General features: G+C 43.6%; 1 protein-coding gene across 3 annotated transcripts; it reads right to left on the bottom strand.

Moving 5' to 3' along the window:
• Positions 1-1,357: 1,357 nt before the first annotated feature.
• On the bottom strand, positions 1,358-24,825 carry LOC138663423 (zinc finger protein 182-like). 3 transcript variants are annotated; one of them, XM_069749624.1, is made up of 8 exons: positions 24,746-24,777; positions 24,356-24,468; positions 21,142-21,291; positions 20,475-20,630; positions 20,269-20,392; positions 20,098-20,195; positions 19,809-19,899; positions 1,358-2,933 (listed from the first exon to the last, which is right to left on the bottom strand). In XM_069749624.1, exons 3-8 carry the CDS (start codon positions 21,217-21,219, stop codon positions 1,405-1,407), a joined length of 2,076 nt encoding a protein of 691 aa, XP_069605725.1. In that variant the 5' UTR covers positions 21,220-21,291; positions 24,356-24,468; positions 24,746-24,777; the 3' UTR covers positions 1,358-1,404. The 3 variants fall into 3 exon arrangements, with proteins under 3 accessions (XP_069605725.1, XP_069605726.1, XP_069605724.1); XM_069749625.1 differs by lacking the exon at positions 24,356-24,468 and having other exon boundaries at positions 1,358-2,930; positions 24,746-24,825; XM_069749623.1 differs by lacking the exon at positions 24,356-24,468 and having other exon boundaries at positions 24,746-24,802.
• Positions 24,826-25,863: the final 1,038 nt, after the last annotated feature.

The following is a 25,863-nucleotide window of genomic DNA, read 5'->3' as shown; positions in this document are numbered from 1 at the left end:
AATGTCTCCTCCACCTGCCCAATACATCCTACATTATTCTTAGTTGTTTTCCTTCATGTAGAATTAACCTACAAGAAAAGAAAGGTTTTTTTTAATTCCGATATTTTGGTCCCATTGACCTGCATTGGTATCTGGTATCGGTATCGGTGATATCCGATATTTTTCGGATATTGGCCGATCCAATCCGATACCGATACTTCTGGATATCGGAAAGTATCGCTCAACACTAGTCGCAACTATTTGTAATTCATAGAGCCTATAGAACACCTGATATGGTATTCCAAGCTGGGATGAGGCCTAATTTGCAATGTCCTAGGTGTTCACAATCTGAGGCGGGTATTCTTCATATGATGTGGCAATGTCCCAGACTGTCCTCCTTTTGGATTGTGGTATTAAATAGAATTGAGTTGGTATATAATTGCACTGTTCCTAGACACCCCTTGATATGCATATTGGGATATGTGGAAGAGATTGCAATTGATAACACGATTAAAATAGTTATTGCTAGGTTGTTATTTATTGCAAGAAAATTGATCGCCAAATTCTGGATTAGGGAGGAGCCTCCGACGAGGGGAGATTTTCTTGCGCAGGTGGACCATATTCTTTCACTGGAGAGAAGTATATACACTCCAAGAGACACAGGCTGGACTTTTTCTTCAAGCTGCGGCAACCATGGATTGATTCGAGCTAAGGTGTTGTGACTGAATATGTGGGCTCTAGGGCCTTTTGGGAGTGATATAGGATAATTACTTTCTATTTACATGACGGTGGAAACCGGATGGCCCTCGTTAGGATGAATGGAGTGGGGGTGGGGATGGGGTATTCTATGTAAAATGTTACTAGAGTTTAATACAAAATGTAATGAAAACTATTTGTATTATTCTGATTGTCTAATAAAAATCTATCTGATAAAAAAAAAGTTACAAGGTCACCAAGAGAGCACATAGAAAACTAAAGTGAAAAGAAAAAGGAAAAGTCAAGTTATGATCTGAAGTCAGAATACCAGGAAGATAGCTAATCAGAGTAAAGGGGCTAAACAGGTGGATGGTTAGAACGAGATCCAACATCAGACAGCAAAGGGTCAACAGAGCAGAGAAATATAAGGCAGACCGCTGAGCAGATGCTACATCTGTCAAAGGTCTGAGACTAACAGCTCATCTAAGTAACTGTGTAATCACCTGGAACAGGGAAGCACCATAAAAAAGCTCAGCACCTCTCACTCAGATTGGACGGTTGAGCTGTCCGTCAAAACACCAACATATCGGCACACCCCTGCACCAGATTGGATGACTGAGCTGTCAGGCACAGTGTCCAAGAAACACTGAACGAAGGAATCATGACACGCTGATGTTTATTAAGCTGATGTTTATTAAGAGTTGATATCTGTGTAAAACATTTCCCACATTAAGAGCATGAAAAAGGCTTCTTCCCTGTGTGACTGATCTGGTGACTAAGAAGAGATGATTTCTTCACAAAACATTTCCCACATTCTGAACATGAAAAAGGCTTCTCCCCTGTGTGGGTTCTCTGGTGCTTAACAAGATATGATTTCTGGTTAAAACATTTCCCACATTCTAAACATGAAAAAGGCTTCTCGCCTGTGTGGGTTCTCTGGTGCTTAACAAAATCTGATTTATTGTTAAAACATCTCCCACATTCTAAACATGAAAATGGCTTTTCTCCTGTGTGAATTTTCTGGTGAGTAACCAAATATGATTTCTGTGCAAAATATTTCCCACATTCTGAACAAAAGAAAGGCTTCTCCCCTGTGTGAGTTTTCTGGTGTGTAACAAAAGTTGATTTCCGTGCAAAATATTTCCCACATTCTGAACAAAAAAAAGGCTTCTCCCCTGTGTGAGTTCTTTGGTGCTTAAGAAAACTTGATTTCTTGTTAAAACGCTTCCAACATTCTGAACATGGAAAAGGCTTCTCCCCTGTGTGAGTTCTGTGGTGAACAGCAAGATATGATTTGTGGGTGAAACATTTCCCACATTCTGAACAAGAAAAAGGCTTCTCACCTGTGTGAGTTCTCTGGTGCTTAACAAAAACCGATTTCCGGTTAAAACATTTCCCACATTCTGAACAAGAAAATGGCTTCTCACCTGTGTGACTTCTCTGGTGAATAAGAAGATCTGATTTTTGGTTAAAACATTTCTCACATTCTGAACAGGAAAATGGCTTTTCTCCTGTGTGAGTTCTCTGGTGACTAACAAGATATGATTTCCATAAAAAACATTTTCCACATTCTGAACATGAAAATGGCTTCTCCCCTTTGTGAATTCTCTGGTGAATAACAAGATCTAAGTTCTGATGAAAACATTTCCCACATTCTGAACAAGAAAAAGGCTTCTTTCCAGTGTGAATTCTCTGGTGCTTAACAAAAACAGATTTACGGTTAAAACATCTCCCACATTCTGAACAAGAAAATGGCTTCTCTCCTGTGTGAGTTCTCTGGTGAATAACAAGATATGGTTTCCATAAAAAACATTTTCCACATTCTGAACATGAAAAAGCCTTCTCAACTGTATGACTTTTCTGGTGACTAACAAGATCTGAGTTCTGGTGAAAACATTTCCCACACGTGAAACAAGAAAATCTATTCTCTGCTGTGTGAATTTTTTGATGTTTAATAAAAGACTTTTCAAGGGAAAAACCATTTCCATATTCTGATTGTGAAAATGGCTCATTGGCCTTAAGAGCAGTTTGTTTTTTAATGCATTTTTTCTGCCTTTGATTTTTCTGAGCAGTTGGTAATGAAACAGAAGACAGGATCTGTTTCATAGTATCAGATGATAGATCTTTACTCTGAATGGATGATGGTATATCTGGAGAAATAAAATTCACTTCAGTTGTATCCTGTGGGATCTCAAGATCATCAGATTTAAAAACTGAAGAGGCCAGTTGTCCCTCTGATCTTCTGGTACAGTCATCTGCTAAGAATAAAAACAGTTATCATTTTTGAATAAAATATCCTTGAATGTTTTATTTTTTTAAAACATTACTACTTACGTGTTAGTAAAAATGGCAAGTTATGTAAAAAAAATTGTATTATTCACCAAGACAATGACAGTTCACAGTCAAATAGAAAACCCTATAGGATCAACTAGTAGAGCATGGTTTTCAACTGTTTGTTCATTCTGAATCTCAAATATGGAATAAAAAGTCAAACAATGTTATGTAGGCTAAAATAATACCAATAAAAACTACTCATCTCACAAAAAACAAGTCCCTACTCAGGTCCATCTGTTAGTGAAAAAAACAAGGTTTCCACATTATTTGTGGCTCATAGGCTCTTGAAAAGCAACATGACTTCCATAAACCAATGCAGCAAAATCCGCTCTCCCAAAGTCAAATTTCCCCCTCGCTTCTGAGTCTTGCAGTGTGCCCAAACCACATTTAGCATCCATGTATTTGGCATTACTATTGTGAGAAGAGCCCACTTATTTTACAGTGCGTGTCTCCTGGATCACAATCTGGGCACTATGTGCTGGGCAATAAAATGTCAAATGTGCAATTTTCACTTTGCAACAACCACTGTGTGCTAATTTCTGGAAAGAGGCTGTGGAGTCAAAATAGTCGCTATCCCAATAAAATAATTCTCTGAGGGTTATAATTTCCCAAATGGAGGGACTTTATGCTCTGGTTTTCTGCCATTTTAAGTCTTTTGCAAATGGTGTAATCCATTTTCTCTGGGATCTGCTCCTATGACGTCTGCTTCTGTCACCAGGAGCTGCCTTATTCATTTTGCAGGTAATTGTGATGATGGAGATGTCAAAACCAGAAGCTCTGGGTGGTACAGGCTTCGTCAAGCCATTACGATTACAGTGCTTAGGATCAGTAGTACTATCCATTCTGGCAGTATGGGTGTGCTGTCCAGCTGAAGTAATCTGATCTCTACTTCAGCCAAGTGGAAAGCATCACACCCTACTGAATCTCAAAAGTAATTTGCCAGAAGCTGCCAGATGCAGCCTTGTTCTCCTCTGGTTCAATGCTCTGTGCTCAGCTCCCAGCTGTATTTTTTCCTGTGGCGACCGCAGGCCATTTACTGACTACTAATGTGTCTTCTGATTTTGCATTTTCACTGATCTCTTGGTTCTGACCTGACTATCCTTCTTCCCATCTCACTCCACAGAACAGCAGTTAACAGTGGCCCGAGTCTAGGGGTCTCTGTATAAGTCCAGATCCAAGTAGAGTGGTTAAAGGATGATGAGCAAAGCAATCCCTGGGATCTGGAAAACTGTGTAGATAGTGCAAAACCTGTTTGTGGTGGTCATCATTTGAGCTGCCAGATACAGCCTTGTTCTCTGCTGTTTAGTTCTCTGTGCTCAGCTCCCATTTTGTCTATTTGTTTCCTGTTGTGACCCCGGCCCGTCACTGACTACTCTTGCGCCTTCTTGTACTTTCTCTATCCTCCTGGTTCTGATCTGGCTTCTTAACTATTTTTCTTGCCATCTCTCACCCCATAAAAGTAGGTAACAGCAAGCCCAAGCCTAGGGGTCTCTGTATAAGTCCAGATCCATGTAGAATGGTTAACCCATTAACGACCGCCGATAAGCCTTTTAACGGCGGCAGCTAAGGGTGCTTATGCCTCAATGCCGCTTTTTAACAAAGCTGAGAAATAAGAGTATAGGGCCCCCTATGGCCGGAATCTCTACAGGGTCTCAGCTACCAGCAGGGGTAGCTGAGACCCCAAAGAACATTACTCGGGTTGGTTTTTACTGACCCCAGTGTTGTAATCGCCATGATTAATGGTATAACAGCGACCGCAAAAAAATAAGTCTGATTTCCCATTTAATTTCTCTCTCCTCTGATGTGATCGCATATCAGAGGAGAGAGAAATGGGGTTCCCGATCCCCCCCCCAGTACCTCCAGAGTCCCTACATCCCCCCCATGAAGTGCTCCGGGCTGCAGGCATCTTCTTTCAGGAAAAAATAAGGGTGCATGTGTAGTCCGCTTGCCAAGATCTGCCAGCTGGCACCTGGCAACAATAGGACATTTTTCCTATTGGTTCATTTTGCTCACTGTGACAGACCCTATCACAGTGATCAAAATAAAAAGAAAATAGTAAATCAAACACCACTTTATCATCAGTTAAAAATAATATAAAAAATATTTATTTCCATTTTTCCATTAGGGTTAGAGTTGGGCTAAAGTTATGGATGTGATTATGGTTGTGATTACGGTTAGGGTTGGGATTAGGGGTGTGTTGTGGTTAAGGCCGTGGTTAGGGTTGGGATTAGTGATGTGTTGGGGTTAGGGGTGGAGTTAGAATTGTGGGGTTTCCACTGTTTAGGTACATCAGGGGGTCTCCAAACGCAACATGGCGCCACCATTGATTCCAGTCAATTTTGCGTTCAAAAACTCAAACAGTGCTCCCATCACTTCGGTGCCCTGCCATGCACCCAAACAGTGGCTTTCCCCCACATATGGGGTATTGGCATACTCAGGAGAAATTGCACAACAAATTTTGTGGTCCATTTTCTTTTGATACCATTGTGAAAATAAGAAACAAAATTGGTTCCAAAGTAATTTTTTTGTGAAAAAAGGAAAATGTTTATTTTTCCTTCCATATTGCTTTAGTTCTCGTGAAGCTCCTGAAGAGTTAATATACTTGAATGTGGTTTTGCGCACCTTGAGGGGTGCAGTTTTTAGAATGGTGTCACTTTTGGGTATTTTCTGTTATATCAACCCCCCAAACTCACTTCAAATGTGAGGTGGTCCCTAAAAAAAAGGGTTTGTACATTTTGTTGGAAAAATGAAAAATCGCTGGTCAAATTTTAACCCTTATAACTTCCTAACAAAAAAAATTATGTTTCCAAAATTATGCTAATAGTAGACATGTGGGAAATGTTATTTATTAACTATGTTGTGTGACACTACTCTCTGATTTAAGGGCACAAAAATTAAAAGTTTGAAAATTGCAGAATACTCAAAATGTTTGCAAAATTTCCGTTTTTTCATAAATAAATGCAAGTCATAAATTTTACCACTAACATGAAGTACGATATTGTAAATAACGAAAGCTAGCACTCGACAGTTGTGAGTCACGGTGCTAGTGAACAGGTCGTAAAAGTCCCATAAACCATAGAATGAAGAAATCACTGCACTCGTATATATAGAAGTTGCTTGAACATTCAAGCAACTTCAATATACAAGTGCAGTGATTTCTTCATTCTATGAAGTACGATATGTCACACAAAAAAAACGAATCTCAGAATCAGCGAGATCCATTAAAGTGTTCCAGAGTTATAACCTTATAAGTGACAGTGATCAGAATCGTAAAAATTGGCCTGGTCATTAAGTACCAAATTGGCCATGTCACTAAGGGGTTAAAGGGTGATTGGCAAAACTGTGAATATAGACTATAGACCATAACACATCTACTGAAATGATCAAGCTGAACTTCTTCATTAAAAAAAAGAGTAACTGGTGGTGAAATCTCTGTGGGGTAATTAGGGTACGTGGGTTGGTGGCTCACGTCAATTTAAACTATCGTTAGGGCCAATATTTTCTGACAGAGAAATTTCAAAAAGCAATATTAGACATTTAACGAGAACTTTTTATAATAGGCCAGAGCTGAGGCATCTTAAATTTACATCTCAGGCATTTGGAAGAGCAACTGTCATGCAGCTGCAGTGCAGTGCAGTACAGCGCAACCTCCACCGAGGGAGCTTGATAGGTAAGCTAGACTGCACACACAGAGCAGCAGAACAGACGCCACCAAGTGGCGAGAGAGAGGTCAGAAAAGCCGAGTCAGAGCACAAGATAGCACGACAGTACAAAAGGATTTAGACAGAATGGATAGTCAGGAAGTAGCAAGAGATCAGTAAACCAGAGCAAAATTCTGTACAATAGGGACAAACCGAAATGTAGTCAATAGCCAAGCCAGGAGGTCAGAACCGGAGAATCAAGCAGATCAATAGACAAACAGAGAAACGCTGGAAACGGGCAGACAGAAGGAGATAAATCAGGATTCACAGCAAGACAAATCAAGGGCTTCCAGAGTCAGGTTAACATGCCGAAGACAGAACTATAGCTGACACCACCCTCACGATACCTGGGGGCTAAATAGCAAACCTGAGCCCAGAATGAGGCAGAGGAAAGTTAACTTGACATGATCCGCCCGGAGAAAGAGCAGACAGGACTAAACTCTGGAATGGATCATGACAGCAACAGAGACCTTTTATGAAAAAGACTCACATAAGTGAGGTAGGTCAATCCCAACACAATTACACTATCATACAGAATGAACAGGTAAACAAATATACATAACCAACAACAGTGTATGTATGAGGGGAGAACTCCAGCACTAAACAGGAATTTTATGGTTACACATTAGAGCTACTATGGAGTACTGACCACAAGATTAGAGAAAGTATTAGTGCCCCCATTTCAGGAGAGTTTGTGCAGTAATCTGAATTTCTTATGATTGAAAACATAATGGAATTTATGAAAAAGTGTGAATCTATGAAACCAGGACTCGCGCCATGACAACACATCTCCTGCAGGCGTGAATAAATGTATATTACAGCCATGAACCATGCACAGCTTAGGGATATATCATGGCACAGGTGTAATGGATTTTATGTAGATTATCATAATCCTCCTTGAAGTTAGTTGGTTTTAACAGGATAAAGGGAAACTGTTATTGTACAGAAATTCACACTTGGCCTCACTGCACATGTAACCCCTTTACCCCCAAGGGTGGTTTGCACGTTAATGACCGGGCCAATTTTTGCAATTCTGACCACTGTCCCTTTATGAGGTAATAACTCTGGAACTCTTCAACGGATCCCAGTGGATTCTGACATTGTTTTCTCGTGACATATTGTACTCATGACAGTGGTAAAATTTCTTTGATATGACTTGCGTTTATTTGTGGAAAAAAGTAAATTTGGCAAAAATTTTGAAATTTCCAACTTTGAATTTTCATGCCCTTAAATCATAGAGATATTTCCCACATTAACTTTACATCAGCACAATTTTGGAACCAAATTTTTTTTGTTAGGAAGTTATAATGGTTAAAAGTTAAACAGCGATTTCTAATTTTTACAAAACCATATATTTTTTTTTTTTTTTTAGGGACCACATCACATTTGAAGTCATTTTGAGGGGTCTATATGATAGAAAATACCCAAAAGTGACACCATTCTAAAAACTGCACCCCTCTAGGTGCTCAAAAAGTTTATTAATCCTTCATGTGCTTCACTGGAATTTTTGGAATGTTTACAAAAAAAAAAAGAACATTTAACTTTTTTTCACAAAAAATTAATTTCAGATCCAATTTGTTTTATTTTACAGGTATCAGGAGTTGTTGTCCAGTTTGTCCCGAGTATGCTCATTTCCCATATGTGGGGGGGGGGGGGGGACCACTGTTTGGGAGCACGACAGAGCTTGGAAGAGAAGGAGCGCCGTTTGACTTTTTCAACACAGAATGGGCTGGAATTGAGATTGGCTGCCATGTCGTGTTTGAAGAGCCCCTGATGTGCCTAAACAGTAGACACCGCCCAATTCTAACTCCAACCCTAGCCCCAACACACCCCTAACCTTAATCCCAACCCTAACCCTAACACACCCTTAACGCTAATCCCCACCCTAATCCTAATCCCAACCGTAATTCTAACTTTAGCCCCAACCCTAACCATAATGGGAAAATGGATATGAATACACTTTCATTTTATTATTTTTCCTTAACTAATCGGGTGATAAAGGGGAATTTGATTTACTATTTATAGCGGGTTTTTATGTTTAGCAGCTGTCACACACTAAAATACGCTTTTTATTGCAAAAATAGTTTTTGCATCACATTTTGAGAGCTATACTTTTTCCATATTTTGGCCCACAGAGTCATGTGAGGTCTTGTTTTTTGCGGGACGAGTTTATGTTATTACGGGTACAATTTTCGGGCACATGACATTTTTTGATCACTTTTTATTATTATTTTTGGAAGGCAGAATGAACAAAAACCAGCAATTCATGAATTTCTTTGGGTGAGGCGCTTATACCATTCCGCTTTTAGTAAAATTGATAAAGCCGTTTTATTCTTCGGATCAGTACAATTACAGCGATACATCATTTATATCTTTTTTGATGTTTTGGCGCTTTTATACTATAAAAACTATTTTATACAAAAAATAATTATTTTTGCATGGCTTTATTCTGATAGCTATAACTTTTTTATTTTTCCGGGGATGGAACTGTATGGCGGCTTGTTTTTTGCAGGACAAGATGTCGTTTTCAGCGGTACCACGCTTAGGCTACTTTCACACTAGCGTTTTTTGCAATACGTCGCAATGCGTCGTTTAGGGCAAAAAACGCACCATCGTGCGACGGTTGCGCCGTGTTGTGGCGGACCGCCGGGAGCAAAAAACATTACATGTAACGTTTTTTGCTGCCGACGGACCGCTTTTTCCGACCGCGCATGCGCTGCCGGAACTCCGCCCCCACCTCCCCGCACCTCACAATGGGGCCGCGGATGCGCTGGAAAAATGCCGTTGTGCGGCGCATTCACTGCTAGCGTCGGAATCTCGGCCCGACGCTCTGCGACGGGCCGAGTCCGACGCTAGTGTGAAAGTAGCTTTATTTATATCGGTCTCTTTAATTGAGTGTTATTCCACTTTTTGGAATGATAAAGCATTGTTTTTTTGCTTTTTTTTTAATGGTGTTCACTAAAGGAGTTAACTAGCGAGACAGTTTTATAGGTTGGGTCGTTACTTACACGACAATACTAAATATGTGTACTTTTATTGTTTAGATTTTATTTATTAAAATATTTATTGCTGGAATAAATATTGTTTTTTTATTTTTTTTACAATATTTTTGTAATTTTTTTTTTTTTTATTACTTCATTCTTCCTTTTACACTTTCTCCCAATATGGGACACATTTTTTGCCAGCTGATCACTTCTATAGCATTCAGATCTGCATGCTACAGAAGCTGTCAGCACTGCACCTTCTATATACTGACCTGAGAGACTTCCTAGTCATCACTGCGCATGACAGGAAGACTGTCAGGTCTGAAGACCTGGATGTCATCGTGACGACATCGGATCTCCATGGCAGCAATCTGGACCCAGCTGCATTCCGCAGGGTCTCCGATCCAAAGGGAGAGGGGCTGTCAGCCCCTCTGCCGGTTCCGGGAAGGCTGTGATCATGTTTGATCGCAGTGTTCGGGGGGTTAAAATGCCAGGAGCGGTCCATAATTGCTCCTGGCTCTTAGTGCCGGGTGTCAGCTGTGAGAATCAGCTGACACCCGGCAGCGATCAGCCACGCTCCCCCCGTGATCGCAGCTGATTGCTGAGGTATACTATTCCATCATGGTCAGAGGGGCCCAATGCACATGGAAGGAATAGTACGTCTGAGATCAGAAAGGGGTTAATGTTGTCGATCATAAAAGTGAAGTTTGGTCAGAAAGACTGGATCTGGTCTTGTAGGCAGGGACGGTTTTAGCCAAAGTGGGGCCCTAGGCAAAAGTTTAAAATGGGGCTCCAAATGCCAACATATTGTACATCACACAGAAGCAGTTTCTGTTGTATTTAAAGGGGTTAGAGTTCAGGCCGCTAAACAAGTGTGATGGACAATACTGAAGTCGTTCACTTGTTTCCCGGCCTCTTTACACCAACTGAGAAAGAATAATGGGAACAGAACAAATCACTATTAGATCAATCTGTCCCCATACAGTATCATGTTATCAGCAGCCCATCTAGAGTTTTCACCGGCGATGTGCTGCTGAGAACAATGATTTCTGTTCCCACATGAACAATCCAATCACTCGATGAATATGCAGCATTTTGCTTGTTTAGTATAATACACCCCATAATCCTCCACATAGTATAATGTGCACGACAGTCCTCCATGTTGTAAAATGCACACCCCATAGTCCTCCATATAATATAATGTGCTCCATTGTCCTCCATATAGTATAAGGCCATGTTCACACAGTGCATTTTTTACCGCGGAACCGCGGCGGTTTTGCCGCTGCGGTTCCGCAGCTGTTTTCCATGCAGGGTACAGTACACTGTACCCTATGGAAAACAGGACACACTGTGCACATGGTCCGGAAATTGTAAAAAAAAAGCCGCGCTGAATAGCTCCCGGAAAAAAGAAGGAGCATGTCAATTCTTCTTCCTGAACCGCAGCGGTTCTGCACCCATAGACCTCCATTGTGAGGTCAAAATCGCAGTAAAACACGCAGATCAAAAATATATCTGCGGGTTTTACTGCGATTTGATGTGCAGAACCGCTGCAGCAGGAAGTGCGGGGGAGCGGGCGGAAGTGCGTGGGCGGAGTGTGGCTGCCCCCCCGTGCTCCGATCCCGCCCCCCCGTGCTCCGATGCCCCCCCCCGTGCTCCGATGCCCCCCCCCCAGTGCTCCGATGCCCCCCCCGTGCCCTAATCTCCCCCCCTTATACTTACCCGGCGTCCCGGTGTCCGTCCGGCCGTCTTCTCCCTGGGCGCCGCCATCTTGCAAAATGGCGGGCGCATGCGCAGTGCGCCCGCCGAATCTGCCGGCCGGCAGATTCGCTCCAAAGTGCATTTTGATCACTGAGATATAACCTATCTCAGTGATCAAAATAAAAAAATAGTAAATGACACCCCCCCCACTTTGTCACCCCCATTGGTAGGGACAATAAAAAAATTAAGAATTTTTTTTTTTTTTTCACTAAGGTTAGAATATGGGTAGGGGTAGGGTTAGGGGTAGGGTTAGGGTTAGGGGTAGGGTTAGGGGTAGGGTTAGGGGTAGGGTTAGGGGTAGGGTTAGGGTTAGGGGTAGGGTTAGGGGTAGGGTTAGGGTTAGGGGTAGGGGTAGGGTATTTTCAGCCATTTTAGCCCTAAAAAGCTTCCTAGGAAACACAGTCTCTGCATAGAAAACTGCATAAAAAAAGGATAAAAAAACGCATCAAAAAACGCATCAAAAAAGGACAAAAAAAGGACCAAAAAAAGGACCTGCGTTTTCTGCCAAGAGCTGCAGTTTTTTAAAAAAACTGTCCTGAAAAAAAAAGGATGGAAATCCTGAACGTGTGAACATACCCTAATACACTCCCTATAGTCCTCTATATATTAAAATACACTGCTCAGTCCTCCATATACTATAATACTCTCCTCATAGTGATCCATATACTATAATACACTCCTCCATATATTAAAATACACTGCTCAGTCCTCCATATAGCATAATACACTCTTCAGTCCTCCATATAGTATAATACACTCTTCAGTCCTACATCTACTATATAATTGTCTAAGGGTCACTTCTGTCTTTCTGTCTGTCCTTCTGTCTGTCTTTCTTTCTGTCACAGATATTCATTGGTCGCGGCCTCTGTCTGTCATGAAATCCAAGTCGCTGATTGGTCGTGGCAAAACGCCCACGACCATTGCCACGACCAATCAGCGACGGCCACAGTCCGGCGGCAATATGGCCGCTCTTTCCTCCCCACAGTCAGTGCCCGCTCCATACTCCCCTCCAGTCAGCCCTCACACAGGGTTAATGCCAGCGTTACCGGAGCGCAGTGTAACGCACTCCGGTAACGCAGCTATTCACCCTGTGTGACCAATTTTTTACTATTGATGCTGCGTATGCAGCATCAATAGTAAAACGATCTAATGTTTAAAAATAATAATAATAATAAAAAAGGTTATTCTCACCCTCAGACATGCGTCCTGTCCTCGGCAGTGCAAGTGGCAGGTTTCGGTTCCAAAGATGCTATGCGAGAAGGACCTTCCATGACCTCATGTGACCGCGACGTCATCACAGGTCCTGCGCTCATACCAATCCTGGAACTGGAAGCTGCCGCCTGCACAGGCGACAGGACTACCAGGGGCCCTCGGAGGGTGAGTATATGTTTCTTTTTTATTTTTTAACCTGTTACATACGTGGCTGGGCAATATACTACGTAGCTGGGCAATATACTACGTGACTGGCCAATATACTAGGTGACTGGGCAGTATACTACGTGTCTGTGCTGTATACTACGTCGCTGTGCAATATACTATGTGGCTGGACAATATACTACATGGCTGGGCAATATACTAGGTGGCTGGGCAATATACTACGTGGACATGCATATTCTAGAATACCCGATGCGTTAGAATCGGGCCACCATCTAGTATAGTATAATACACGCCTCATAGTCCTCCATATATTAAAATACACTGCTTAGTCATGCATATAGTATAATACTCCTCAGTCTTCCATTATAGTATAATAAACTCCTCAGTCCTACATATAGTATAATACACTCCTGATAGTCCCCGATATATTAAAATACACTGCTCAGTCCTCCATATAGCATAATACACTCTTCAGTCCTCCATACAGTATAATACACTCCTCAGTCCTACATATAATATAATATACTCCTCATAGGCCTCCTTATATTAAAATATACTTAGTCCTCCATATAGCATAACACACTCATCACTCCTCCATATAGTATAACACACTCCTCATAGTGCTCCACATAGTATAATGCACCACCATAGTCATCCATGCAGTACAATTCACTTCCCATAGTATAATGCACCTCATAGTTCTTCATATAGTATAATGTATTCCCCATAGTCATCTATACAGTATAATGCAGCTCACATATAGTATAATGCTGTCACCCCACAGAGTATAATGCAGCCACCCCACAGAATATAATCTAGCCCCTTGAGTAAAATGCAGCCCCGCCATACAATATAATGTAACCCCCATAGAAAATAATGTAGCCCCCTCATATAGTACTAGCTATTGAACCCGTTCTACGCCCGGGTGGCGAGCATTTTTATTGGTATATGGTCTCCATCCTGGTATGTGCTGCTACATCCTGCGTCCCCATCCTGTCATGTGCTGCTTCCATCCTGCACCCCCATCCTGTCATGTGCTGCACCCATCCTGCGCCCCCATTCTGTCATTTGCTGCTCCCATCCTGCGCCCCCATTCTGACATGTGCTGCTCCCATCCTGCGCCCCCATTTTGACATGTGCTGCTCCCATCCAGCGCCCCCATTCTGTCATTTGCTGCTCCCATCCTGCGCCCCCATTCTGACATGTGCTGCTCCCATCCTGCGCCCCCATTCTGACATGTGCTGCTGCCATCCTGCACCCCGTTCTGTCATGTGCTGCTCCCATCCTGCACCCCCGTTCTGTCATGTGCTGCTCCCATCCTGCACCCCCGTTCTGTCATGTACTGCTCCCATCCATATGCCCCATACGCTGCTCCATAAAGGTTTATGGCCCCCATAAGATGCTCCATATTATATGCCCCGTACACTGCTCCATAAAGGTTTATGGTCCCCATAAGATGCTCCATAGTATATGCCCCGTAAACTGCTCCATTATGGTTGATGGCCCCATAAGATGCTCCATAGTATATGCCCCCGTATGTTATGATCAGGTGACCTTGGAGCAGCGTGTTAAACGCAGTTTTCCATTCATCACCCTGCTTAATACGAACAAGATTATATGCCCCCCGAAGGTCAATCTTAGTAAACCAACTAGCTCACTTAATTCTAGCAAACAAATCGGAAAGCAAAGGTAAAAGGTATTGAAACTTGACCGTGATCTTATTGAAGAGGTGATAATCAATACAGGGTCTCAAGGAACCATCTTTTTTAGCAACAAAAAAGAACCCCGCTCCCAACGGTGAAGAAGATGGCCGAATATGCCCTTTCTCCAAAGACTCCTTAATATAACTCCGCATGGCGGTATGTTCAGGCACAGACAGGTTGAAAAGTCGACCCTTAGGAAACTTACAGCCTGGAATCAAGTCAATAGCACAATCGCAGTCCCTGTGCGTTGGAAGGAAACTGGACTTGGGCTCATCGAATACATCCTGAAAATCAGACAAAAACTCTGGAATTTCAGAAGAGGAAGAAGAGGAGACTGACATCAAAGGAACATCATTATGAACCCCCTGACAACCCCAACTAGTCACCGACATGGACTTCCAATCCAACACAGGATTATGTACCTGCAACCACGGAAAACCCAGCACGATAGCATCATGCAAATTATGCAACACCAGAAATCGACAATCTTCCTGATGGACTGGCGCCATGCGCATGGTCACCTGTGTCCAAAACTGGGGCTTATTTTTAGCCAAGGGTGTAGCATCAATGCCCCTTAAAGGAATAGGGTTCTGCAAAGGCTGCAAGGGAAAACCACAACGCTTGGCAAACTCAAAGTCCATTAAGTTCAAGGCGGCGCCTGAATCCACAATCGCCATGACAGAAAATGATGACAATGAGATCAAGGACACAGATAATAAAAATTTAGGTTGTACAGTACTGATGGTAATTGAACTGGCGATCCTCTTTGTCCGCTTAGGGCAGACAGAAATGACATGAGAAGCATCGCCACAATAATAAACACAACCTATTCTGACGTCTGAAACCTTGTCGTTCCGTTCTAGATAGAATCCTATCACACTGCATAGGCTCAGGAATTTGCTCTGAGGATAACGCCACAGCGCGCACAGTTCTGCGCTCCCGCAAGCGCCGGTCAATCTGAACGGCCAGAGACATAGAATCACTCAGACCGGAAGGCGTGGGAAACCCCACCATAACATCTTTAACGGATTCAGAAAGCCCCCTTCTGAAAATTGCCGCCAAAGCATCATTATTCCATTTAGTCAACACTGACCATTTTCTGAATTTTTGACAATACAATTCTGCCGCCTCTTGACTCTGAGACAGGGCCAACAAGGTCTTGTCAGCTTGATCCACAGAATTAGGTTCATTATATAACAATCCCAAAGCCTGAAAAAAAGGAGTCTACATCAAGCAAAGCCGGATTCCCAGATTCCAGGGAAAATGCCCAATCCTGCGGGTCGCCACGCAGCAGGGAGATGACAATTTTTACCCGCTGAATGGAATCACCAGAGGATCGAGGTCTCAAAGCAAAAAACAGTTTACAGTTGTTTTTAAAACTCAAAAATTTGGACCTGTCACCAAAAAACAAATCAGGAGTAGGAATCTTCGGTTCTAAAACAGGAGTCTGAACAATATAATCAGAAATACCCTGTACCCTAGCAGCAAGCTGGTCTACACGAGAAGCTAATTCATGAACATTCATGCTAGCACAAGGCTCTTCAGCCACCCAGAGATAAAGAGGGAGGAGAAGACAAAGTAGACTGAAGAAAAAAAAATGGCTCAAGACCTTTCTTCCCTTCTTCTGAGATGCATTTAACTCATTATTGGGTACTATATTATAGTACTGTTATGATCAGGTGACCTTGGAGCAGCATGAAAACTTTCACTCGAGTAGGTGGTAACTATACTGACCGCAAACCCTGATCTTATCACCGTAACTAGAAGTAGCCGTGGGGTTTGCCTAACAAAACCTAGACACCTCGACACAGCCGGAGGACTAAATACCCCTAAAGATGGAAATAAGAATTTCTACCTTGCCTCAGAGCAGAACCCCAAAGGATAGGCAGCCCCCCACAAATATTGACTGTGAGTAGTAGAGGAAGAGACACACGCAGATAGGAAACAGGATTTAGCAAATGAGGCACACACTAGCTAAATAGGAAAGGATAGGACAGGATACTAAGCGGTCAGTATTAAAAATCCTTCCAAAAATATCCACAGCAGAAAATACAAAAACTCCACCATCTAACTAAAGATGTGGAGCGTATATCTGCATCTCCAGAGAATCCAACAGGACTGAAAAAACACTGACACAGTCTAAGCTGGACAAGAGAAAAACAAATGAATAGCACAGAATATAAGCACACTGCATGTGTGCCAAAGAAACAAAAACCAGACACTTATCTTTGCTGAATTTGGCAGCTAAGCAGAAGCCAGAAAGTGATGCAACACTTCAGAAGAAACATTGACAACTGGCAAGGGCTAATGAATCCTGCACACTTAAATATCCCAGTCAGAACTGCAATCAGCAGATACACCTGGCCAGGACTGCGACTCAGAGACAACTGCATTACCACCTACAACCACTGGAGGGAACCCAAGAGCAGAATTCACAACACCCGTACACTGCTCCATTATGGTTGATGGCCCCCATAAGATGCTCCATAGTATATGCCCCTGTACACTGCTCCATTATGGTTGATGGCCCCCATAAGATGCTCCAGAGTATATGCCCCTGCACACTGCTCCATTATGGTTGATGGCCCCCATAAGATGCTCCATATTATATGCCCCCGTACACTGCTCCATAAAAGTTTATAGCCCCCATAAGATGCTCCATGGTATATGCCCCGTACACTGCTCCATTATGGTTTATGGCCCCCATAAGATGCTCCATAATATATGCCCCCGTACACTGCTCCATTATGGTTTATGGCCTGTTGTGAATTCAGCTTTTGGGCTCCCTCCGGTGGTTGTAGAGGGTAATGCAGTTGTGCCTGGACTGCAGGAATGGACAGGTGTATCTACTAATTGCAAAACTGACTGGGGTATATAGCTTTGCTGGATCCTTTAGTCAGTGCCAGTTGTCCATTGTTCTTGAAGGATTCACTTCCCTGCTGGTCTCTCCAGTTTGCTGTGTTTTTCTACAAAGATAAGTCCTGGCTTTGTTTTTGCTGTCCACCTGCAGTGGACTTTATAGTTCTGTGCATTTTAATGTTTTTGTCTTGTCCAGCTTGGTCTGTGAAGGATTTTTTGCAGCCTAGCTATTTCTCTGGAGATGCAGATATACCCCCCATGTCTTTAGTCAGATGTGGTGATCCGTATTTTCTGCGGTGGATATTTACTAGTGTTTTTATACTGACCGCATAGTACTCTGTTCTATTCTTTCTTTTTAGCTAGTATGGCCTCCTATGCTAGAATCTGATTTCATATCTGCGTATGTTATTTCCCTCTCCTCTCACAGTCAATATTTGTGGGGGGCTATCTATCCTTTGGGGATTTTCTCTGAGGCAAGATAGGTTTCCTGTTTCTGTCTTTAACGGTAGTTAGATCTTAGGCTGTGCCGAGGGGTCTAGGGAGTGTTAGGTACCCCCCACGGCTACTTCTAGTTGCGCTGCTAGGTTCAGGGTTTGCGGTCAGTACAGGGACCACCTTCTCCAGAGTACGTCTCATGCTGCTCCAAGGCCACCAGATCATAACAATGGCCCCCATAAGATGCTCCATTCTATATGCCCCCGTACACTGCTCCATTATGGTTGATGGCCCCCATAAGATGCTCCATAATATATGCCCCCGTACACTGCTCCATTATGGTTGATGGCCCCCATAAGATGCTCCATAATATATGCCCCCGTACGCTGCTCCATTATGGTTTATGGCCCCTATAAGATGCTCCATAACATATGCCCCGTATGCTGCTGCGATATATGAAAAAAAAAAATACCATACTCACCTATTGTCGCTGGGCGCCGAGTGCTGGGGGGCCTGAGCAGGCGGGGACACCGGCACGCTGTGGGGGTCAGGTGCCGGTATCGCCGCTAGCTTAGGCCCCCCAGCACTTGCTATACTCACCTGTCTGTCCCGTTCCAGCGCTGCCCGCCGCTTCTTCCGGCTCCTCTGGCTATGACAGTTGAGTCAGAGGGCGGCGCGCTTTAAGCGCGTCATCGCGCCCTCTGAACTGTGAACATCACAGGCAGAGGACCGGGACACGGAGACGGAGCCGCACGCAGTGCTGGAACGGGGGACAGGTGAATATACTTACCCTCCTGGCGCGTCCCTGCCTCTCCGTTGGAGATCGCGGTGTGCGATCAGTGCTTATGCATACTGCGATCTCCTGGGAGTGTCACTCTGTGGGGTCCAGACTGTGCCGGCGCTTGCGCTTGCGCAGTCTATAAAGGCTTCGGACAGAGTGACGCTCCCAGCGTTATATTATAGATAATGCAGCCCATCCATAGAATATGTGGTAGCCCCCTCAGAGTATAATGCAGCCACCCATAGTATATAATGTAGTCCCTCCATAGAATACAATGTAGCCTTCCTCATATAATATAATGCAGCCCCCCATAGTACATAATGTACCCCCTTCAGAGTATGAAGCAATCACCCCTCATAGAATATAATAAATTTAATACATAGAATAAATTTCATACATAGAATATAATGTAGCCCCAATAGAATATAATACAGCCCATAGAATATAATGTAGCCCCATAAAGAGTATGATGCAATCTTCCCTCATAGAATATAACACAGCCTCCCATAGAATATAATGTAGCCCCCCATAGAATATAATACAGCCCACCCCCCCATAGAATTTAATGTACCCCCATAAAATATAATACAGCTCACCTCCTCATAGAAAATAATGTAGCCCCCATACAATACAATGCAGCCAACCTCCCATAGAATATAATGTACCCCCATAGAATATAATACAGCTCACCTCCCCATAGAATATAATGTACCCTCCATAGAATCTAATACAGCCCACCTCCCCATAGAATATAATGTACCCTCCATAGAATATAATACAGCCCCCCATAGAATATAATGTAGCCCCATCAAAGAGTATGACGCAACCCTCTCTCATAGAATATAATACAGACCCCCATAGAATATACTGTAGCCCTACATAGAATATAATACAGTCCACCTCCCCATAGAATATAATATACCCCCATAGAATATACTGTAATCCCCCATAGAGTATAATACAGCCCCCATAGAATATAATACAGCCCCCCCATAGAATATAATACAGCACCCCATATAATATAATACAGCCCCCATAGAATATAATCTAAAAGTTTTGGGTGGAGGAGAATGTTGTGGTCTAGAGGCAAAATGGTGATAACACGATTGTAATATGGCCGGACTACACCACCGATAAAGCAGCCACAGCCGGTGACTGAGAAGAATCTGTGACTTCTCTGCATTTAGTGGTTACTGCTCACCTGGGTAGTCATATGTAGGAATCTCCTCTTTACACCGCTCATCACCCCTCACATATGTCTCTGTAGTATTAATATGGGTCAGACCTTCACCCTGAAACAAATATTGTAAAAGTCACAGACAGATGGAGAAGTCACATCTATGATCAGCTCTAATCCTGCCATCTCCACCGTTCTCATTACACAAGTATAAAACATATAATACTGGAGGATAAAACAAGACTGAGCACAAGACCTTCACAGCCGTCTACACATCATAGGGGAGATCTCAGGACACCTTCTCTCCATCTACCTCATAATCCTGAGGAACATTGGGATCTTCTTGTTTACAGTCCTGTGGAAGAAAGGGATGGGGACCTCTCTCTGGTGTTGTCCTTTTACTGGATAGATCTGGAGAAAACACATACAGGATTCATTACTTACATACAGATAATTATAGGCCATGTGTATTTAGTCCTATTACCTGGTGATGTGAGGGGCTGGGGAACCTCCATCATGACATCCTTGTAGGGATCTTTATGTTCTTCTAAATACTCCCACTCCTCCATGGAGAAATAGACAGCGACATCCTGACACCTTATAGGAACCTGACACATACAATAATACCGTCATCCCCCGATCCCTTCATAGCGTTACTGTATAATGTCCCAGCATTCCCAGCAGCGTCACCTCTCCAGTCAGCAGCTCAATCATCTTGTAGGTGAGTTCTAGGATCTTCTGATCATTGAAATCCTCATGTATGATGTGGAGAAGTGGAGGCTCAGTGACTGGGCTCAGGGGTCTTCCGCATCCCTCAGACACAGTCTTCTTCACTACTGTGCAAACCTGGTTATGGAGAAACACATTAAGGGTATATTTCCAAGTTCAGTATTCGCTCCAGGTTGGTACAACTGCAGCATCCAATCCACAGCGGCCAGATGTTACAGCATAGTGGATGGGATTTTATGAAATCCCATCTCCACTATGGGTGCAAGGACGCCTCCGGCAACCATGCGTAAACGAAGATGAGGTGCATCTATCTAGACCGCAGCATGTCAATTTATCATGCGGAAACGCTCCGTCTCCGCAAGATAAATATCACCGTCCAATGTATAGGATGCGGTGATTCTGCATGGTTCAATGAACACAGGTGGAATCACCTCACGTACAAAAGCTGGTAGCGCTTTGGATGGAGCGGGTATGCGCTTCGTCCAAAGCGCTGCCAATACGGACTGTGGAAACATACCCTAATAAATCTCACTACAGACATTTCCAGAGTCCTCACCTCTCCAGTTCTATCCATCTGTTATTCCCATAGATAAAAATGATGTAATGTGACGTCATCAGAATCTCTCACCTCTCCAGTAAGCCGGAAGAGGATCTCTAGGGTGAGGTGTAATATCCTCTCCGCCATCTTGTCTCTGTCCATATCCATCTTTGATGGGTAAATCAGGAAAATTCTCTTATATAGAAGATCTTCACTGAGAGGATCCGATATTGTAGAGACCTAAATGAGAAGATGAGCCGATGTAACATCATAAAATCCTGAGTAATAATACAATTACTGGAGATAATAATAGAAATATATGAGTAGATAGAACTTGTAGATATTGTATTCTCTAGTCTTGTATGGACTGGACCATAAGTAAAATTGCTGAGTAAGACATCTCCTCCATGACCCCAATCACCAGCTAAGTTGGCCACTGCTTCAGGAGCTGATTAGCTGTAGGAATCACAAGTTTCTTGGGATTGAGCAGGAAATACAGAGACTGGCAGGGACCCAAGCAGGAATGGTATTTTTTCTTATTTTACAACATTTTGTTTTTTCCCTGACATCTACTAATAAAACCTATATACACTGCTCAAAAAAAATAAAGGGAACACTTAAACAACAGAATATAAGTCCAAGTAAATCAAACTTCTGTGAAATCAAACTGTCCACTTAGGAAGCAACACTGTTTGACAATCAATTTCACTTGCTGTGCAATAAAGGAGTGGTTCTGCAGGTGGGGACCACAGACCATATCTCAGTACCAATGCTTTCTGGCTGATGTTTTGGTCTCTTTTGAATGTTGGTTGTGCTTTCACACTCGTGGCAGCATGAGACGGACTCTACAACCCACACAAGTGGCTCTGATAGTGCAGCTCATCCAGGATGGCACATCAATGCAAGCTGTGGAAAGAAGGTTTGCTGTGTCTGTCAGCGTAGTGTCCAGAGGTGGAAGCACTACCAGGAGACAGGCCAGTACACCAAGAGACGTAGAGGGGGCCGTAGGAGGGTAATAACCCAGCAGCAGGACCGCTACCTCAGCCTTGTGCAAGTAGGAACAGGAGGAGCACTGACAGAGCCCTGTAAACTGACCTCCAGCAGGCCACAAATGTGCATGTGTCTGCACAAACGGTTAGAAACTGACTCCATGGTCTGAGTGCCCGACGTCCACAGATGGGGGTTGTGCTCACAGCCCAACACCATGCAGGATGCTTGGCATTTGCCACAGAACACCAGGATAGTCAAATTTGCCACTGGTGCACTGTGCTCTTCACAGATGAAAGCAGGTTCACACTGAGCACATGTGACAGACGTGACAGAGTCTGGAGATGCCGTGAAGAGCGATCTGCTGCCTGAAACATCCTTCAGCATGATCGATTTGGCAGTGGGTCAGTAATGGTGTGGGGTGGCATTTCTTTGGAGAGCCGCAGAGTCCTCCATGTGCTCGCCAGAGGTAGCCTGACTGCCATTAGGTACCGAGATGAGATCCTCAGACCCCTTGTGAGACCATATGCTGGTGCAGTTGGCCCTGGGTTCCTCCTAATGCAGGACAATGCCATACCGCATGTGGCTGGAGTGTGTCAGCAGTTCCTGCAAGATGAAGGCATTGAAGGTATGGACTGGCCTGCCCGTTCCTCAGACCTGAATCCGATTGAACACATCTGGGACATCATGTCTCGCACCATCCACTAAGGTCATGTTGCACCACAGACTGTCCAGGAGTTGGCGGATGCCAGGTCTGGGAGGAGATTCCTCGGGAGACAATCCGACGCCTCATCAGGAGCATGCTCAGGCATTGTAGGGAGATCATACAGGCACGTGGAGGCCACACACACTATTGAGCATCATTTCCTTGTCTTGAGGCATTTCCACTGAAGTTGGGTCAGCCAGTAACTTCATTTTGCACTTTGATTTTGAGCATCATTCCAACTCCAGACCTCCGTGGAATATTAGTTGTGATTTACGTTGATCATTTTTTGGTTTTATTGTTCTCAACACATTCAACTATGTAATGCATAAAAATTTACAACTGGAATATTTCATTCAGTGATATCTAGGATGTGGGATTTTAGTGTTCCCTTTATTTTATTGAGCAGTATATTTTAGGCCATAGGCAACAAGCAGTTTCTTCCTCGGAGTCGGCAGCTGAATACGTTTCTCATAGACTCATCTTCCATAACGCTAATTCTCGTCTCATTTACCGACACTGGAATAGGCATTAGCAATACTGCAGGAGATATTCATTACACGTGACAGGAGCAATAACTACTTCATGATGAGGACGACATCTTCATCTTCTACTGCGGCTCTAGAAAAATATTTGGCCAAAGTACGTCACTGTGCATGGCTCCCCAGTCTCTGTCCTGGTGTGCATGGCTCCCCAGTCTCTGTCTTGGTGTGCATGGTTCCCCAGTCCCTGTCCTGGTGTGCATGGCTCCCCAGTCCCTGTCCTGGTGTGCATGGTTCCCAAGTCCCTGTCCTGGTGTGCATGACTGCTTATCCATATCTATGATTCCTGTTAGAAAAAAAAAAATCCTACTCACCTACCTGCGCGCCCTACATCGTTCCGGCCTCCGGAGTTCTTCCTGACGAGCGATCACATGGCACCACTCATTAAGGTAATGAATATGCACGCCACGCCTATTTGATTGGAGAAGTGTGCATATTTATTACCTTAATGAGCAGGGCCACGTGATCGCTCAGCAGGAAGAGCTCCAGGTGCAGGCGGCCGGGCACGAGATGTAGTGCCAGCACCGAGGGTGCGCCGGTAGGAGTACGATGTGTGGCTGGCACTGTGTGCTATAACAGCAGCGGCACAGTCTTTAGGCCTCTGTGATCCGCTGCTCCGCCACACCCCCTCCCCCGCCGGCTTTCTGGGACAGAGACTCGTGCATAAACTGACGGGGCATTGTCAGCACAAAAAAAATGTGCTGAAAAACTCGGCTTATACACAAGTATGTACGGAATTACATGAAAAACACCAAAAAATAAGATTGAGGATGGCAGTACTGTAGAAACCACGATAGGGCACCATACAACATCAAGAATGAGTATAAGGGAGGATTTATTATCTAGTGGTAGCATATTGCGTGGGGCATCTTGTATTATAATTTGCATGGAGGATGGAGGTACTGAGGGAACATTATACCAGGGTCGGACTGGCCATCTGGCAAATGTCAGAAGGGCCTGTCTGCTCATGGGCTGCCTTGTCTGCTACGTTGTTAACAGAATCGCTGTTCTCAGGATACCCATACTGTTAAGAGTTGTGACGGAGCACAAAGTTGCTGACTCAGTCACTTACCCCAGCAGGTCTCAGGTATCATTAGAAATATTGGTCTTGTAGAAAATCTTCCTTTCCTCCATCCAGGGTAATATTAGTGATATATCCCATCTGGTTCATGGGGACAACATGGCCTGTGTGATTTAAAATGTCCAGTCCGTACCTGCATTATACTGTGTGCGCCTAAATATAACATTTTATAACAACCCCACAATCTGTGACTCTTCAGGGTAAATCGCTCTCTCACCATTGGATTAGAGCTGATACTATGAAGCTAAAGGGACTAAACAGACTTTCTGTCACCTCCATAAAGGGGCACTTTACCGTGTTTGTCAGAACTGTCCGAGGATTATTAGAGGAGATAGTTTCCCCCCAATTAGAAGGGACACCTGTGGATAATGGGGTCTTTACCTGCTACAGTCCTGATGTGTGGAGACTCTACCTGCAGAGCCAAACAGGACCTGTGATGAGGTCACAGGAGGGGAGGAGTCAGGGGTCACATGATCAGGGGCCTCAGTGTATGCAGCACTCTGCTGTGCTGGTTGTCATGGTGCTGGATGAGGGGAAGTTTATGTGTGAGGTCAGGAGGGGTTTAGGGTATGTGCACACGTTGCGGATTTTGCTGCGGGTCCGCAGCAGTTTCCCATGAGTTTACACTACAATGTAAACCTATGGGAAACCAAAAACGCTGTGCCCATGCTGCGGAAAAAAATGCGCGGAAACGCAGCGTTTTATTTTTCGCAGCATGTCAATTCTTTTTGCGCAATCTGCAGCGTTTTTACACCTGCTCCAATAGAAAACTGCAGATGTAAATCCGCAGCGGAATCTGCAATAGAAAACGCGATAAATCCGCGGGAAAAATCCGCAGTGGACCATTCTACGTGTGCACATCCCCTTACAGTGTGAATGTAGCAGAGCTGTGTGCACGACGTGTACGGAGCGGAGCCGTGTGTGAATGAGGTGTACGGAACGGAGCCGCATGTGTACGAGGTGTACAGAGCAGAGCTGTGTCTGTACAAGGTATTGGGAGAGGAGCCGCGTGTGTACGGAGCGGAGCCGCATGTGTACGAGGTGTACAGAGCAGAGCTGTGTCTGTACGAGGTGTACGGAGCAGAGCCGTGTGTGTACGAGGTGTACAGAGCAGAGCTGTGTCTGTACGAGGTGTACGGATAATCCAATAAATAACCACTTGTATGCAAGGTATATGTCATGCACTAATAGACATAAATCATCCCAAATAAAAAGTGCAACAAAAGACACCGTATAAAATTGTTTTTATTAATAATATTTTAAAGTAAAGAAATAATATACATAAAATAATGAACACACTATAATGGTATAATAGGACACCTCAAAATATGCTAAATAAATAATTTACCCCTACACTCATATGACACATGACAGCACTAATCAATATTGCACTCAAGAAAATATATATATAGCAATATGGATAATAGTATAATAAATATATATATATATATATATATATATATATATATACTAGCTATTGAACCCGTTCTATGCCCGGG

Source organism: Ranitomeya imitator, chromosome 2 (genome assembly GCF_032444005.1).
Source record: "Ranitomeya imitator isolate aRanImi1 chromosome 2, aRanImi1.pri, whole genome shotgun sequence".
Lineage (NCBI taxonomy): Eukaryota > Metazoa > Chordata > Amphibia > Anura > Dendrobatidae > Ranitomeya > Ranitomeya imitator.
Note: the sequence above shows the minus strand (reverse complement) of the source record. Positions and strands in the feature narration are given on the sequence as shown.

Excerpts from the sequence above, each read along its gene's own strand:
- LOC138663423 (XM_069749623.1), bottom strand. The coding sequence starts at position 21,219 with ATGGATATGGACAGAGACAAGATGGCGGAGAGGATATTACACCTCACC. Across the intron at positions 19,900-20,097 it reads ATGTTCCTCAGGATTATGAG|GGTGAAGGTCTGACCCATAT; the intron begins GTAGATGGAGAG and ends TATTTGTTTCAG. Across the intron at positions 2,934-19,808 it reads TCCTACATATGACTACCCAG|CAGATGACTGTACCAGAAGA; the intron begins GTGAGCAGTAAC and ends TTTTATTCTTAG.